The sequence below is a fragment of the Heterocephalus glaber genome, unplaced genomic scaffold, assembly GCF_053883595.1.
Source record: "Heterocephalus glaber isolate CG9 unplaced genomic scaffold, H.glaber_assembly_v1.0 deba00001479, whole genome shotgun sequence".
Classification (NCBI taxonomy): domain Eukaryota; kingdom Metazoa; phylum Chordata; class Mammalia; order Rodentia; family Bathyergidae; genus Heterocephalus; species Heterocephalus glaber.
The window spans coordinates 571,271-588,989 of record NW_028258316.1 but is presented as its reverse complement, the minus strand read 5'-3'; the positions used below and the strand labels follow the sequence as shown (position 1 = coordinate 588,989).

The 17,719-nt window shown below is 56.8% G+C and overlaps 1 protein-coding gene across 1 annotated transcript in view; it reads right to left on the bottom strand.

The window, feature by feature from the left end:
• Nucleotides 1-224: 224 nt before the first annotated feature.
• Nucleotides 225-17,719, bottom strand: part of Pnpla7 (patatin like domain 7, lysophospholipase) — a 54,274-nt gene continuing 36,779 nt past the window's right edge. The window contains 17 exon segments of the mRNA XM_087182643.1: nt 225-541; nt 633-736; nt 1,207-1,301; nt 1,414-1,532; nt 1,641-1,796; nt 2,020-2,177; nt 2,647-2,763; nt 3,208-3,277; nt 3,369-3,485; nt 5,281-5,435; nt 7,034-7,035; nt 8,042-8,139; nt 8,141-8,161; nt 8,760-8,942; nt 9,954-10,122; nt 10,435-10,500; nt 16,345-16,492. Coding sequence (XP_087038769.1) covers nt 383-541; nt 633-736; nt 1,207-1,301; nt 1,414-1,532; nt 1,641-1,796; nt 2,020-2,177; nt 2,647-2,763; nt 3,208-3,277; nt 3,369-3,485; nt 5,281-5,435; nt 7,034-7,035; nt 8,042-8,139; nt 8,141-8,161; nt 8,760-8,942; nt 9,954-10,122; nt 10,435-10,500; nt 16,345-16,492 — 1,937 coding nt within the window. The 3' untranslated portion in view covers nt 225-382.

Here is a 17,719-nt window from a genome sequence, read left to right as displayed (position 1 = left end):
GCCGGTGGGAGACCCCCACCTGGGAGACTGTCACGTGTTCCAACAAGCCCTGTGGGCCCCAGGGGCTCCCTCTGCTTTAGGGATCCCCGGTCCTATCGGGGCCCTGAGCACTCTGCCTCCCATGGCTGGAGCTGCCTCCCTGGGAGGACAGATGACACATGTCCCCCAGGGACCTACAGTCGTCAGGTTCACTTTGGTGTTGCTCTGACCAAGAGACAGACATGTTCACAATCAGATTTGCCTTTATTAACATCCAGCCGGGGCTCCTGCACCTCACAGAGGCTTCAGGGGGACCTGCGGTGCCAGTGCAGAGAGCCAGCCAGGCCTCCCAGAAGCTCGAAGGGCCCTAGAAGAGATGGCAGAAGCCCCAGGAAAGGGGCCCTCAGGAGCAGGCAGAGCCTCTGCTCAGCACCCTGCCTGCTGCGGGGATGAGAGATTCTGGGAGACCTCGGAGCAAAGGCTTCTGCGTGTCTCGGTCAGGGAGCCCGGAGGACAAGGAGTTCTGGGTTGGTTCCGAGGACGGCCGGCCGGGGTGCCCATGCTGCAGCGAGAGGTCATCCTCCTGTCAGCAAAGTGCAGATGAGGAGGCCCTGACCGCAGGCCTGGAGCCTGAGGGCAGCCTCACAGCTCACCGAGTCTGAGCCACGCTCAACCTGGGTACTCTGGAAGTCAGCATACGCGTACTTGGGGACATCTGGCAGCTCTTCCTCACACTCAGTCTGGTAGTCAGATTCATCTGGAGCAACACAGAAAGCCGCGTCCATGAGTAACTGTGGAAACTCAGGCAAAGCACGGCCACAGAACCCTGCCCCGGGCAGCATGGGCCCCAATCACAGCTGGCCCTGTCCACCGGAGGGTCCTCCGCAAAGACACAGAGCAAGCAGACCCTCCTGGCCTGCTCTCAGCGGGGCAGCCCCAGACCAGACTTCGCCTTCAAGAGCAGAGCTGCAGTGCCTGGCCAGCACATGTGGCCCGATGCGGACAGGCTGCCCCTTGTGGGGAGAGCCGATGGTCCTCACTGCCTTCTCCTTCAGGGTCCACTCAGGTATGGGGCACGACTGGGGATGGGGTGGACGAGGGAGAGGCCTGGCTGGCCTGGGGAGCCCGTCCCGTTGCCGTGGGGTCACGTGGGCTGAGCTTCCTGGCCAGTGGAGTCCCAGTGTGAGTGACTGGGGGGGGGTGCTATCTCCTGGGTGCCCGACTCACCCTCCACTACAGTTGCCTTGGCAGGCTCGATGAGTGACACCATCTCAGCAAGGCCCGTGGAGGAGGCATTGGGGCGGGGCGGGGCAGGGCAGGACCTGGAGTGCATAGTGCTGCTTAACACTCAGCCCACGTGGGCTGCCTCAGAGAGTAGACTGGGATCCACAGGTCACTGCCAGCCCAGCCCTGGAGCTGTAGGGAGATGCCCACCCCCTCACCGTGCTGGCCTTCTGCTTGCTCGTCCCCTGCTGGTCCTGCAGCACCTTCTCCACAATGCCACTCCGAACACAGATGTCGAACACAGTCCGCCCATGCTGGTAACCCACTTCCTGTGCACACAGCAGGCCCATGAGGAGGCATAGGAGCCCCCACCCACCCAGTGCTGTCAGGAGGAAGCTCGGGGCTCCTCTGCCCCCACACCTGGGGCTGGCACTCACGCAGATCTCGTTGAACTTGCCGAAGTCCAGGGTACAGTAGTTGTCGATAGAGGGCCGCAAGTACTCACAGTAGTCACTGTTCTTCACCACTTCCAGCTGCCGGATGCAGCACACGTAGGCCAGGCAGGTCTGAATCTCAGCCATGTTCAACACCTGCTGAGACACGTCCAAGTTTCCTGGCCCAGCCTCACGCCTGTACCTCCTGGCCCAGGTGCAGCACAGGCTGGGGTTAAGTTCTGAGTGCCTCCTTTGTCCCTCCTTGCCCCAGGGCTGGTCCCAGGGCCAGGGGAGGGACACGGAGGGACCTGCTGGCCTCCGCAAGACAGAGGGCATGGGGGCTGCAGCAGGAGCCACAGGGGGAGCCCTGGCCACCTGCCACCACTCCTCCCTTCCCTTTCGTAGGCAAGGGATTCGAGCATTTCCACAGCAGCCACCACCAGGACAGTGTATCGCCCTAGGTGGTGAGGTCCATCTTGGCCCGGCTGCCCACATCAATGGCGATCACCACCTTTGCCCCCAGGGATCTGGCCACATCTGCTAGGGAGGAGGCAGCCTTGGTCACCCCTGGACCAGCGAGCATGGAGGAAATACTAGGGTGGAACCCCAGACCCTGCCTCACTGTGCCCCAAGGGCCAGTGGAGGGGGAGGTGTGGGTCCTGATGAGCACACATCAAACAGGTAGCAACACATGTGATGCCTGCAGGCTGTTAGTCCCCGACTGTGGGCACAGATGGGAACTAAGTGCTCTGGTTTGTCTGCTTGGCCTTTGCTCTGCACACCGCTGTGCTACCAGGGACAGCCATATGCCAGGCACACTTGGTGCACACACAGTGTGTGTGTGTGTGTTCCTAACTGATGCCAGCCTGACATTCTCCCTTGGTACACTCCAAGGAAAACGTGTGCCACCCCAGCCTTCCTGGTGTGGAGGCAGCCATGGCAGGCAGCCGTGCAGTGGAGTGCCCGAGGACCACTGCCCCCATCCCAGCTCCCCCAGCCCTTACTGCACCTGGGAGGTTGTTGATGTAGCCCCCATCCATTAACAGGTGTCCATCCTTGGGGTCACAGAGAGGGGGCATATAGCCTGACAGGGACATGCTGGCACGCACGTACCTCCACAGAGAGCCTGGTGGTCAAAAGGGTCTGGTGGCAGAGGGCCCAGAGAGGAGCACTTTGCCACCTGCCACAGCTTCTTGTCTTAGACCACAGGTTGGCCCAAGAATGTATAGGTCCCACTTCCAAGGAGGGCACTAGGCCAGTGACAGACCACTGCTGGGACCCTAGTCCCTGAGGGCACTTGCCCCAAAGGAAGTGTCCCTCCCTCTGTTCCCCCACGGGGCCCTTTTGTCCACCTGAATATTCTTGCTCCTGACTGTCCTGCTCCACCTGGGTGCTCATGAAGGGGCCTCCCCTGCCTCCCTTGGAGACCTACCCATAGTGCTTGCCTCCTTCCTGAGACCCCTGGTGCCCCTGCAAAAGCACCCGCTCTCCTGCCACGCTCCTGCCACACCCCTGGCTCTATGGACCCGAAGGACTGGCCTTGGGTTCCCAGGGCTGGAGGAGTGCTCACCGTCCATGTGGACCCGCATGGCAGAGGCTGTGATGTCGGTAGTGATGGCAAAATAGGGGAGCCACAGGTCCTGTGGGGAAGGCAGGTCTCAGAGGACCTCCCCCTTACACTGAGGGCTCCTGGGCACCTCACACCAGCCAAGCATGGCTGTGGGTTCTCACCTCAATGTGCTGGTCTCTGAAGATGTTGCAGATGCTGCTGTTGAAGCCAGCTCCCGAGAACATAGATGTGATTGGGTAGGTCAGGTCCAGCATGGCCTTCACCATCGATGTCATGTCCTGGGGACACAGGAGACTCTGCAGAGGAGCTCAACCCAGTCGGAGAGCCTATCTGGTGAGGACATGGCACATGTGTGTACTCCCAGTAGCAGGACACAGGTGTCTAGCAATGTCCTAGGTCTCTGACATCCACAGAGGGTGCCTGCCATGGGCCTGGGCCTCAGAGCGGACATGAAGGCCAACGGTGCCCTTGGTCTCTCGCTGCCCTGGGGCAGCCTCGACCACACCCCTGTGCCCAGGCCTCCAGACTGAAGCAGGAGGAGCAGGCAGGGCTATCACTGTAGGGGGAGGGGGTGTCAGCAGCTGGAAGAACCCAAGGACCACACCTCACTGGCCAAGATCTTCAGAGTCCAGGCATAATCGCCAGGGAGCCCCCGGTCACCTCTCCAGAGAGCAGGGACTCTGGGAGGTGACCAGACACATACCATGGTGATGCTGCCTAGGGCTCTAGTGCACAGGGCTCTTTCCCACACCCACTTTCTCAGTGGCTCTCGTGGGAAGGGGCAGGAAGCACCTATGATCAAGGATGTGTGACTAGTCCCACCTGAGCATGGCCAGTCTCAAGGCCGGCCTGTGACTTCTCGGGTCAGACATGGAAAGAAAAGGCCCTTACTGCTCCTGGGGGGCGGGGTGGCCCAGCTCAGTGGTGAGGAGGGACAAGCCTAGAGCCCCACTGGACGTGCAGCCGCCATGTGGCCTCAAGGAGTGACACTCTCCCTGCAGACCAACCAGGGAGCATGAGCCAGGATGTCCTGGACTCTGCCTAGGGCCCAGTCCACCCCCCAGGAAACCTCTGCCTGGCTCCAGAGAGCCATTGCCACCTCAGTGCTGGCTGCCACCCTGGCAGGTCCCACAGCCCAGCACACCCTCCTAAAGGCAGGAGGAACCTAAGTCACCCTGACCATTGGTACCCCTGTCCTCAGCACCAGACCCTCAGAGGACCTCCCATAGCCTCCCCAGCCTGGGGATGGACCCTTGATACGCTGTTCCCTGCCTGCTGGACACTGACCCCTGTGGCCTCTGCTCAGAGGCCAACCCTAGTGAGTGTTCCTGTATCACTGGGACATAGGATGTGACCCCAAGCCCTTTCCTGGGTGGCCATACTGAGGGGTGGGTGGGGAAGCCATTTCTAGAGTAGAGAGGGCCACACAGCAGCATCCTCGCGGCCTGGTGACAGGCATGGTAGCAGCAAAGAGCACATCTGAGAGCTCCCGTGTGGAGGATGACCAATTTCCCATTCTTTTAAAAAGCAGAGCAAAGTGCCCTTGATCCCACACAGGGCTCCACTGGGTTCTGCCCGATCCTTGGGAGCCGCTCGCTGAAAGGCTTGAGCCAGGAGTGCTCTGGCCCTTTTTGTCCTGCATCTGATGCTTAGGTTCTCAAGCCCATTTAAGATGAGGCTAGAGCTGTTTACGTCTACCCTGAGCCCAGCTCGAGCCTGGACCACCGCTCCCTCATCGGACTCAGACCAAGCCAGAATTCTGCCTGAGGTGCCCAAGGCTTGCTGAGTGCCCCACAGGGCTAGTCTTGTGCTGCTGTCCTGCCTTGCTTTGCCACTTACTCCTCTTGCTCCTGACTGGCCCTGGTCCCCCCCGCCCCAGGACCCTGCATGGCATGCCATACTTCCTGTTTCCAGGGACTGCAGGTGACAGCTATCTTCCCCATGTGGTCACTGGGTGACCACCATGAGCCCATGTCCTTGACCTCTTCGTGCTTCCTTCTCTGGCCCCACTCTGAGACCTGCAGGTCTGTCTCCTTGAGACCAGGCCCTTAGAGGGTGCAGGCTGCTGCTCACCTCAGCCCACTGCTTGGCTCGGATCCTCGTCTGGCTGTAGTTCCGCTCCTTGGCATACAGGGCACCCATGAAGGCCCCAATGGATGTGCCTCCGACCATGTCCACAGGGATGCCACACTCTGCCAGGGCTCAGAGAATGGCCACCTGGGCACAGCCTGTTCACCAGCCAGGACACAGAGAAGAGGTGAGTGTGTCACCAGGGCCCGCCCTGAGCTCTGCCCCACCGCAGCCCACCACTCCTCTGCAGTTCCTGACTCCTACCTGGAGCACAGATAGGCAAAGATGCTGCTCACAGAGGGAGTGTGCATGTGATTTAAAATCTGTGCTGGGCTGCAGTGCAGCTCAGGGATTGAGCACTTGCCTAGCTCGTGTAGGGGCCCTAGTTTATCTACATAGATAAACAGATTAAACCAATCAATCAGTCCTTCTCTGGGAGCTGCGACGGGGAAAGAGGGGAGAAGGGGTCACACATAGAGCCCACCCAGTGTCTTCAACCTACAAACCTTTGCTGACTGCAGCGAGGTTGAGAAGCACAAGGCTTACAGGTTCAGCTGGGGACGGGAAAGAGAAAGCGACCCCCCAAGGAGGTCCTAGTGAGCACCTCAAGAAACTTGAGAGGGAAGGAGGTCCAGGTGAGCACCCCATAGCTCCCTGGGAAGGAGGCCCTGAGGACCCTGGGGCACAAGAGTGTTTTCAGTGAAGAAGTCGGACACCAACTGACAAATACATGATTCTCCTCACATGAGGCACCCACCTACAACAGGCAAATTCATGGAGAGGGAAACTGAAATAGTAATTACCAGGGTTCGGTGGAGAGGAATGGGAGTCGGTGTTTATTCAACGGGCACAGAGTGTGTTTGGGATGAATGTGTACTGGGAATGGACAGTGCTGATAGCTGCACAGCAATGTGAATATACTTAATTATATACTCAGAAATGGCTGAAATGGTAAATTCTATGTTAACTGTATTTTAACACAATACAAAATCTATGCAAAATCATTACAAAAGATAAATACTTAAATATATCTTTAAAAGTTCAAAGAATTAAAGACAAGATTAATAATTTTGGCAAAAAATCAGAAGATTCTATTTGATAAAGTAGAATCGGGAAGTGAAGGTTCTAGAAATGAAAAATGCAACAACTGGAATGAAGAACTCAGTGAATAAATTTAGTAGTAGATTAGCTGAAGAGAGAGATCATGAAACATGACAAGTCAGGAAAAAATACTTGTTGGACCAAAAGCATCAAAAGGATAGAATACGTAAAATACTCTTTTCCAAAGTAGATACAGAGCCAGGCATGGTGGTATACGCCTGTAATCCCAGCACTTGGGAGGCTGAGGCAGGGTGATCGCTGTGAGTCTGAGGCCAGGCTGGGCCCCACAGTGAGTTCAAGGCCAACGTGGAGCTTGTCTCAAAAAAAAAAAATTTCAAGTAGAAAGACCAATAATAAATGGGTAGCAAATAAGTAAAATATTAAAAAAAGGAAACTATTCCTGCATTATTGAAAACCTAAGATAAAGGAAAACATTTTAAAACTAGATTGAGAGAAAAAACAGAAGAGAAGAGGAGGGTTAGGGTGTGGCCGGCAGTGAACATTTGCCGCCTGTGGGAAGCCCTGGGTTGCCTCTAGCACCAGAGGGAGGAAGCAGGGAGGGGAGCTGCAGTGCTTGTTTCGGGGACTCTGGGCTCAGGGATGCAAGGGGCTGCAGCCAACTCCTCAGAGCTCCTAAGTGCACCTGGACGAAAACCCCTGCTGTTGCTGAAACAAGCCAGGCCCAAAGCCTGGGCCCAGCTAGTGCAAGGGCCTGCTGTCCAGACCCATGGAAAGGACCTGGGCCTCTCCCTGGCCTGACGACCACCCCAACCTTTAGGCCAGTGTTCAAGTGAGGGCAAGGCACAGGCGAGTCTCAAGTCCCTCAAATTCTGGGACTCGAGGATGTGGTGACACAGTGCTGTCACCTCAGCCCTAGCTTGGGCAGGGCCAGGACTCAAGACACAGGCAGGGTGAAAGGACCCAGTCACGGTGCCAGCTAGGAGGACCTTCCTACCTGGCCAGGTTGCCTCTGAGATCTTCCATCAGAGTAGGAAGCCATGGCTGTCCCTCCCCAGCACGGATGTAGGCCCCCCCCGCCGCCCCGCCCCGACACCTGTGTCACCAAGGAAGCCATTTGCTGGGCTGCAGGAATTCTTGGGGTTAAAAGTTCTTTAAGGCAGCCGGGTGTGGGGGTGCACACCTATAATTTCAGCATTCGTGAGGCTGAGGCAGGAGGACTGCTGCACGTTTGTGGCCAGCCAGGGCTATATACTAAGTTCAAAGCCAGTGTAACCTACACAGCAAGACCTTGACTCAAAAAAAAAAAAAGTCCTTTAAGGAGCCCACAGCCCAAAGAACTAAAGACTGTTTTTTGCTAGCTCACCTAGGGCAGAGCAGCTCCTTACCCCACAGAACACAGGTGAAAACGGAAAGAGACTCACCAGGCGCACAGTGGGGCGCTGGCGAAGGAGAGGGTGAGAGCTCAGAGGAGGAGACAGCGGTTCGGCTGGCTTGGCTCAGTTCGGCTCAGCTTGCAGGAAGCAAACTGTGCTAGGCGAGAGCAATGAGCACCAGGCACAAGGCCCTGAGCCGGCAGCAGGGACCTGACCTTCTGGCTGTGCACTCTCCGGGGCTGGCAGAGGCTGGCAGGACCACCTGAGAGCCCTCCATCTGTGGCCTGACGCCCTCCTCCTGGTGCCCAGCACGGCACTCGCGGGCTCACCTTGCTCCCCCTCCTCCAAGGACCAAAGCGACAGCGTTGCCCGTCAGCACACACGCCAGGCGGGAGAGGTCTGAGTGCAGGTCTGGGGGCCGCTGGAAGGACCCGCTCATACATCTCCATCTGAGAGTGCAGCGGGAGGGGCTTGAGGACCCAGCCAGACTCAACCCACAGCCAGCGTCCTCTCCAGGACACGGCCCTTTTGGGACCCTGGGGCCAGGGCAAGGAGCTGTCTTAGCTGGCCTGGGAAGAGCCCCACTGGACTCTTAGCAGACAGTGCTTTTGGGGGACACAGGATCCTCGGCAAGGCCTGAGTGGGCTGGGCACACCTGGTGGAGGAGGAGCCCCAGTGCCCGCGGACTCCTGATTGCTTCCACCCGACCACTGCGGCTCTGCAGGCCCCTGACTGAATGGGAGCCTTTCAGCCCAGGCTCTGGCTTTACTCTGCTGGCTGTCCTGGTCCCCAGGATACGGCCAGCCTGGGCTGGGCCTCCACCATACGTCCTATATGCAGGGCACAGTATCATGTATGTGGCGGCCCAGGAGCCCCAAAGCCAAGCTCAGACAAACATGGACTCCTAGCCAGAGTTCAGGCGTGGAGACACCTTCCAAACAGCACCCACAGCCTGGGGGCTGCACAGTCAGGGGGAGGAGGAAGACGTCTGGATGGCAGGCACAGGACGGGTAAGAGCTGGGGGTCCCACTGGCCCCCAAGGCATACCAGCTTGGGCAAGCTCCTCCAGGGGAAGATGCGCCACGGGCAGCAGAGGTGCAGGTGGCCTGAGCACCAGCTCCACATGTTGTGCCACTCCACAGTTCGGACTGGTGCTGGGCCCTCGGCCCTGTGCAGCAGGATCAGCTGCTTCTGGGCACGTAGAGCTGTGCTCTGCAGCATCCACTCCAGCTGTGGGGAGCAGGGCTGTCAGAACCAGGCAAGACTGAGGGCCCAGGGCTGGACGGAGTTGTGTGGGGGATGCCTGCCAGCTGGCCCCACAGGACAGACGGGCCACCGGCAGGGCCAGAGAGTGGCTGCTGCTTCTGTGAATGACTGGGTGGTGGCATGGCCTGTCTGGGAGCTAGCCAAGCTCTGACCACAGGCCTGCCAGGCTGTGTGCCAGGAAGTCAGCACGGCCACACAGGAGCTGGGTGCAAGGACAGGGACATCTCTTCTGTTCCCAATGCTGCCTCATGCACACTCACTGTGACCTCTGCACGATGTGTTCTGTAGTCTCTCACCCTTACCAGGAGGGTCACTTCCTGTCAAATGGGAGCAAGTATTACAAGGAGGAATTTTTAGCTGTCCCAGAATGAGACAGATCAAGCAGAAGCTTGGGGAGGGAACAGAGGAGGGAGGAAATGGGGGAAGAGGTGCCACTCACAGCACAAACGTGGGGAGGTGTGAGGCCTGTGGCTCTGCCTGAGGGGACTCGAAGGCCACCTGGACCTCGCCTATGAACACGCCCTAGGGCAGCAGCCTCAGGGCACCCCGCACCTGGCCTGTTGCAGTGACCCGACCTTGTACCCTAACCGAGGCAGCAGGAGCCGGTGGGGCAGTGCACGGGGGAGGCAGATGGCGAGCGACAAGAGGAGTGAAGCAATGTGCACAAAGCTCACAGTCCTACATGCTGAGGAAAAAGAAAATCCAGGATGAGGTAAAGTAGGGCGCTCTTCCTACCAAGCCTCAGACCTGCCCTCGAACGTGTCACACACACGCTGTGCGGCCTGAGACAGACAGAGGCTCCCAGTCCCCGGGCAGGGCCCCTCCTGGGCTTTGTGCTAAAACTGCTGGAGAAGAACACAGTGGACGCCTCTAACACAGGCAGGAACACAGGCAGGAGCCCGGGCCGCTTCTGCGTTCTTAAAATGTTTTATCCAGAAGAAAAGACAAGTGGGCTGTGGGAAGGGCACCCCTCACCTCACCCACTGTGGGCTCCTGTTCACCTAGGCCCACGATGGGGACGCAGTGGGCCTGCCGCGTGCAGCGCTGGTTCCCAGGGGTAAGCGTGCCATCTGCCCGGCAGAGCATGATCCGGTGGATGTCCTCCTGCTGCCCCAGCCAGCTGGCCAGTCGGTACCTGGGGGTGCTGCAGAGGCGGCAGAGGGCGAGGACAGCTAGCGCCCAACCTTCCTTTCCCCATCCCAGCCCTGGCCCGAGTCTGTGAACCCAGCACAGCTGTGGCCAGGCCCGGGGCGGGGGTGCTCTGTAGGGCAGTGAGAGGGGTAGGGATGGGAGGGCAGCCCAACAGGGCCCACACGTGTGCTGGGCGCAGGACAGCTGGGGTGTGCAGGTACAGGGGCGCAGGGACAGCAGCATGGGCACCGAGGACAGGATGTGCCTAGGCCAGCAAGGAGGAGGCTGCTTTCTATGGGGACCAGTGGGGCTGGAGCCAGCGCACCTGTCCAGAGCCGCAGAGCCAAGGCGCTGTCTGACGTCGTCACTGGTCAGCAGCAGTACGGGGCCTGAGAACACAGCCACCAGTCACCTCTGAGGACAGGCAAGGGGACCAGGGCGCTCAGCTCCCCCAAAGGGGGCTGCTGTGGGAAGTGCAGGCCTGGGCTGCCACCCCTCCGCCTGTCTGAGCTTGGCTTTGTCCCACTGACAGCAAGACCTTGTGCGCATGTGCACTGGGGCAGGGGCAGCAAAGGGCAGGGAAACAAGGTGGCACAACTCCCCACACCCAGAGTTGGGGGCTGCCTTCTTCCTACATCTGGGGTCTCCCACATTAGCACTCTATCATCTGCAACCAGAGCCGGCACCAGGATTCCAGGAAAGGCCAGCAGCGGTGAGGGCAACAGCCAGGAAGAGAGTGGTGCTGGCTCTCGTGGAACCACCCCATCACATGGCAGTGACAAGGGGTATAGTTACCTCAGCGGCAGAGGACCAGGACCTCAGTGCTGGGTACGGGAAAGCCACAGGACCTCGGCAGTCTATTTTCCCTGATGTGGCACAGGAAGGTCTAGTCATTCTCAACAAGCTTCTCCCATAGCATGGAATTAAGACTTAAGCAATAAGTGGGCTGGGGATGTAGCTCAGTGGTTCTGCCGCCTGCTGTGTGAGCCCAAGGACCCGAGTTTGATCCCTGGTACCAAAAACAAAACAAAACAAAACAAAAGAGTTAAGCAATAAGAGATCACAAAGTCTCACTATGCTGCCCAAGCTGGCCCTGAACTTCAAGGCTCAAGCAATCCTCTTGCCTTAGTATCCCAGGTGCTAGGACAACATGCTCCCAGCAACTATAACACAGTTTAACTGGCAGCATGTTTCTTAGAGACAACAGAACAAGGGTATCCTGACTGTTGGGAGGGTCACTGGAATGTGGCTGTCGAAGCTCTGAGTTAAACTGCAGAAGCAGCCCCACCCAGGAGGCTCAGGGCTCAGGGCTCCAGGTCCCACAGGAACAGCGCTCCTGGCCTGCAGACTGGAGCGAGAGCTCCAGTCAGCAGCTTCAGAGCAGTGTCTTGCTGGCACCTCCCCGCCTGGACAGCTGTGCAAGGTGGGCAATTCATCTTCTCCACCTCTCCCCTCCAGGAGGCTCTGGAGCCAGGCCTTGTCTGGCTACAGCGAACCCAGGCTGGGCTTCACCTGTCCCTAAGTGAATGCTGCTGCTCTAGGCCCTCTGCTTAGATTGGGGGGGGGGGGTCCCCAGGCAGGGCAGCCAGGGAAGTGTGGAGCCCCCAAGGCAGTGCTCTGGGCTCTCTTGACGAGGCCCCAGGCCCTGCCGACCAGGATGGCTCTGACCACTCTCTCCTGGGAGGGGTTGGCCCAAGGACCTGGTTCTTTGTGTGGAGACAGAGTTCTTCCTCTTGGGGGACACGGTGCTACAAGCCAAGGAAGGCCCTGGTCTGCTGGAGTTTAGTCTTCCAAAGAATGGGGGCTGTTATCTCCAGTTCTGTGGGATGTGGGCACGCAGGGCACAGCCCCAGTCTGCTCTGGTGTGGACAGCACCGCTGGCCAGGATGCCACATAGCTTCTTTCCCAATATCTGGGTACCAGGAGAGGAGCGGATGATGTGTCTGTGCCAGAAGAAAACCCCTCTCGGCTTGGATCTTTACTGAGCAGAAATGCCCTCTGTGAGAAGTGGACAACAGAGGTGGCCCCATGCCTTGAGGCAAAGGGGATACAGCAGCCCAGTGAGCAGTGTGGCCCCTCTGACGGAGGGTCTGTCAACAGGACATTGTCGGACAGGTCTCCTGGTGGCCTTGAGCTCACCCCACTCTGCCTGTCTCACTGTGATTCCCAAGAATTGCCATGGGATACCAGAGAGTGCAGCACCCTGAGGCAGAGAAGCAGGAGAGATGCGGGCTCCCTCCTGACTCTGGAAAAAAGGATAACCTCTGACACTTTAGCTGGGGTGCACGAGACCCATCCTGCTGCTTTTCACAGCCAGAGCAGCTTTCCTGAGCTTTGGGGACCCGCAAACAGTGGATCCCTGGCTCCCACTGTCCCATACTGCCACCTGCACGTGATACACCTGCCTTGTGTCCTGCCTCACAGGCCAGACGAGGGGGTGACCAGAGCATAGGAACTTGCTCTGTTGGTCCCTACAAAACAAAACAAAAAAATGAACCTTACTTCTGCCTTATACCAGCACCAAAATCAATCCCAGGGAGACTGTAAATTTAAAAGGAAAGATAAAACAACGAAGTTTTTTTTTGTTTTTGCTTGTTTGGTTTTTTTTGTTTTTGTTTTTTTGTTTTGGTACCAGGATCAAACTTGGGACCTTGGGCCGGGGATTTAGCTCAGTGGTTTTGCTGCCTGCTGAACAAGACCCCCGAGTTCGATCCTCGGCACCAAACAAACAAACAAACTCAGGACCTCGAGCCTGCAAGGCAGGCAGAGGAACCACTGAGCTAAATCCCCCGTCCTTGTTTTGTTTTGTTTTTGCAGTACTATGGATTGAACACAGGGCTTTGCACTGAGCTACATCCCCAGCCTTTTAAAAATTTTTATTTTGAGACAAGGTCTCACTAAAGCATTAACTATTAAATTGCCCAGGCTAGGTTTGGATTTGTAAATTCTCCTGGCTCAGCCTCCCAGATCAAAGGCATGCACACCATGCCTGACACAACAAGGTTTTTGGTATGTCTTCAGGATTTGAGGGCAGGATGAAATTTCTTCAATAAAACACAAAAGCAGTAACCATATGAGAGAAAAATGACCTACAATACAATTAAGAACTTCTGCTTGACTAAAGACAGATTAAAAGGATAAAAAGTCAGGCCATACCAGAAGGAGACCATATAAATATAGGCAGCTGAACTGACGAAAGAGCAAAGGTGCTGCAATGGGAGAAGCAGAGGTGTGGGTCAGCTGGACACCCACATGCAGGGTGGCAGAGCAGACGCCGCTCTGTCTGTAAAGCTGCTGCTCAGACCAGCTCTCACGCACCACAGGATCAGCGCAGACAGAACCAGAGCCTCCCAGAGGATGGGAGAAGCGGAGGGGAAAATCTAGATGACCTTGTGTTTGGTGGTGACTTTTAGAGATAGTGCCTAAGGCATGACCCAAACACAGGTAACTAGGAAGCTGTGCTTTCACTGTGCAATAACCCATCCACAACAAACACTGCCAAGGAACTAAGAGGACAGGACACAGGCAGGAGAAAACGTCTACAAAAGACAGAGCTGGCAAAGGCCGTTACTTAAATACACAAAGGACTCCTAAGTATCAGCTATAAGAAGACACTCCAGTTACAAAATGGGCGAACACTGTGAAAAGACACCTAACCAAAGTAGATGTACAGACAGAAAATAAACACCTTTTTCAAGCACTCCATGCGTCATGGCAGAAATGCAAATTAGAACAACAGTGCGGTGCCTGGCTGGCCTGTCAGAACAGCCCAAATGCACAGGACCGCACACAGGTGCCGGGAGAGGTGACCAGGAGCTCTCATCCCTGGGGTGGGGACGGGAAGGGGCCCGCCGCTTGCTCCTCAGAAACTGCACGCACTCTTACCACAGGATCCAGCAGTTGTGCTTCTTAGCGTCTGCTCACCCAACAGAGCTGGAACCGTGTGTCCACAGACACTTGCACTCAGATGCCTGTGGCAGCTTTATTCACACAATTTACTCAAAACCTGGGGCCAACCAAGATGTCCTTCAGGAGGTGAGTGGATAAACACACTGTGTCCATCAAGACAATGGAATATTATTCAGTGCTAAAAAGAAGTGAACTCTTGAGGCATCAAAAGACAAGAAGGTGGGCCAGGAATTTAGCTCTGTGGTGCTGCCACCTGCCTTACAAGCGCAGGATCCTGAGTTCAATCCCCGGTACAAAAAAAAAAAAAAAAGACATGAAGGAAGCCAGGTAAAGTGATATATCCCTGAAGTCCCAACATTCTGCCTCAAAAAAACAGGGGTGGGGTTGTAGCTCAGGGTGAGGGGCCGGGTTCAACTCCTACTATCATAAAAAAACCAAAACAGAATAAAACACAGAAACAACATGGAGGAGCCAGTGTTGTAGCACACACCTGCAATTCCAGCAGTCGGAGGCTGAGGCAGGGGGATCAGAAGTGTAAGCCCAGCCTGGACAACACAGACTCAGTGAGACCTTGCCTCCAAATAAATAAATAAACAAAAATAAATAGGGCTGGGGATGCTGCTCAGTGTGAAGACCCGGAGTTCAATCTCTAGTAACACACAGACACAAAACATGGAGGGAATTTAAATGCATATTACTAAAAGAAAGAAGCCAATCTAAAAAGGCTACATACCGTAGAACCCCAATTACATGGCATTCTGGGAAAAGTGAACTACAGAGACAATAAAAAGATCAGTGGTTGCCAGTGTTTTGGGGCAGGTGATGAATAGAGCACAGAGGAAGCACAGGGCAGTGACCCTAGTCTACAGGACATGGAGATGGTGGGCAGAGCAGGCCGAAGCTCCACGGGCAGCCCTGACTAGTCGGGCAGGTCCTGGGGGCCCCAGATGCTCCGTGGGGACTATGAGCAGTGAGGAGGCTGTGCATGGAGGCGGGGAGTAAACGGCATCTCTGCGCCTTCTTCTCCATTCTGCTATGCACCTAACACCGATGCAAGAAAATCTACTGAAAGAGAAAAAAAGTTCTCTCTCTGCCTACACACACACAGACACGCTGACTCACACACACACACACACACACACACCAGCCTCCAGTCAGAACTGCTCCGTTATTGAGCTCTTGCCCAGCATGTGCGAGGCCCTGGGTTCATCCCCACCCAGCCCAGCACTGAAAACAAAGAAAGAAAGTGAACAAAAGCTAGGAATATATTTCACTAAAGGGAATGTACACAGACAGTGAGTGCATGAGAAGATGCTCAACGTCACTAGCCACTCGAGAAGAACACACTAAATTAGGAGTGTGCTGCCCCTCACACCTATCAGGACACCTAGACTAAGAAGTGGTGACAGCACAGAGTGCTGGCAGAGACGGGGGAAACTGGGCCCCTCACTCAGAGCTGGTAAGATGCACAGCGGCATGCAGTTCCCTGTGAAATGGAACACACTTTTCTCACACTCACCACACTCCTGGGCATTGATCCCAGAGAACGGAAAACTTTGGAGCACACAAATATCCAGGACACAAAAGATCAGCGTAGTTTTCTTCGCCATCCCTCAGACTGGAAGCCATCCCCGCCCCAGAGGACAGTGGCTGAGGCAACGGCAAGGTCCATAGAGGGACCGTCGGCAGGAGCAAGGAGGCGAGCCCCAAGAGGCCGCCCCTGCCTGGGTGCAGTTTCATTCCACGCTGTGGGGATGCCCAACAACCTGACCCCACGAGGGCACGCTCCTTCTTTTTTGTTTGGGGTTTTTTTTTGTTTTTTTGGTACCAGAGATCGAACTTGGGTCCTTGCGCTTGTGAGGCAGGCGCTGTGCCACTGAGCTGAGTCCCCGGCCTAAGGGCGCTGTCCCTCTGAGGGCCAGCTACCCACCACTTGCTGCCAGTGTGTCTTCTAGGAAGCAGACAGCTGACATGCGCCCCAGGCAGCCTCCAGAGCCAAGGCGGGGTCCTCAGGGTAGGGCTGACGGTCAGGGACGGCATCCCGGGTCAGTACTGAGGGACAGGGTGGCATCCCGGGGCCAGTGCTGAGCCCTCCTCTCTCTCAGATGTTTCCCTCTGAAGAACATCTCTTTTCTCTCTTTTGAAGTTCTGGGAATTGAACCAAGAGCCTTTGCTTTGTGCTGCCACTCCAGCTCTTTTGCTCTCTTTTTTGAGATAGCTATGGTCTCGCTGAACGGCCCAGGCTCAGCTCACTCACAACCTGCCAGAGTGAAGCCGGGACCTCACCTCAGGTGCAGATGCGGGCCAGGACCAGGCAGGCTCTCCGATGGCTCTGAGCACATGCTACAGCCCCGGGGCCAAGGCAGTGAGCGGCACGTCCTCAGACACAGGCAACGCTGCCACTGTGCACAGGCTGCTGGCCATGTTCCCCGTGTCCCACATGCTTGCTGCCTCGCAGAGCCCAAGGTGGTGACCTGCAGAACACAGGGCAGGCGTCAGTGGGGCAGCCATGGGACAGCCTGCGCTGGCTGGAGCAGCTCCCCCATCCTTCCAGTGGGTGGTTGGCCCTGGGCACACACAGAGCTGGCCAGGAGGGACCTGCTCTGCCCTCTGGAGCTTGGTGACTTCATGGACAGTTAAAACCTGCCAGGTGAGAGGGATCTTCACATGACCCAGATGCCTGCAGTTTCCTTTATTTTTTGTCCTGGTACTGGGGATCGAACTCAGGTCCTTATGCTTGCGAGGCAGGCGGCAGAACCACTACGCTAAACCCCCGGCCCTCCCTGCAGGTTTCTACCATGCACTCTAGGAGCAGCACAGGCTGGAGGATCAGCAGCATGCCTTTACCATCTTGTCTGCATTCAGTCTCCAGGACCAGTGGAGGTGTGGAACAACTCCCAAGAGGCTGTGCTGGGGTCAATCAGGGAGCCACCAGCAGAACTGCTGGGGGGGAATCAAGGCAGGCCACCAAGGGCACTGCAGGGGCTCCTCCAACACCTCAGACCTTCACCCAAGCTTCCACGTGGGTGAAGGGCCCACAGCTGGCATCTCCTCAAGGAGCATACACCTGGGCCAGGGTTCCTCAGCCTCCACCTGAGGGCCCTACCACACTTCACTCCCATCACCAAAGCCCCTTCCTGAAGCATACCTCCTTCGTCCATGGTGGTAGCTGAGGGCACAACCTCGCTGCTCCTACCAGGCTCTGCCATTGCCAGTTCCTGCCTGCCTGGGGTCTCCTGCGCCCTACTGCCCCATGTAGTGTCCTCTCCCGAGAGCCCAGCATAGTCAGTCACTGCAGTTCCCAACCCTGACCCTGACCCTGTAGCACACGGAGGGCACTGCCCAACCAGAGGCAGGAGGTAGGGGAAGGGATACATCAGATCTGTGTGCAGAACTGGCCCACACAGGAACCTACCAGGACTCCTGCAGAGACGCTGAGAACAGGGACAGTGCAGAGCCAGCACTTCCGCCCTGGCTCTGGAATGCACAGCCAGGGCAGGCAGAGCAAGGCAGAGCAACCCAGGCCACAGAAGTGGGCAGGACATGGGTGTGACTGCATGTGATGGCCTGCAGAGCCGAGGTGTGAAATGGGAGCCCAGGACTCAGTGTCAGTGCAAGCCAAATGGCCTGGGTGCCAAGAACGGGAAGCCTTAACTAGAGCAAGAAATGCTAATCCAGGCAACGCTGCCGCATCACAAGGC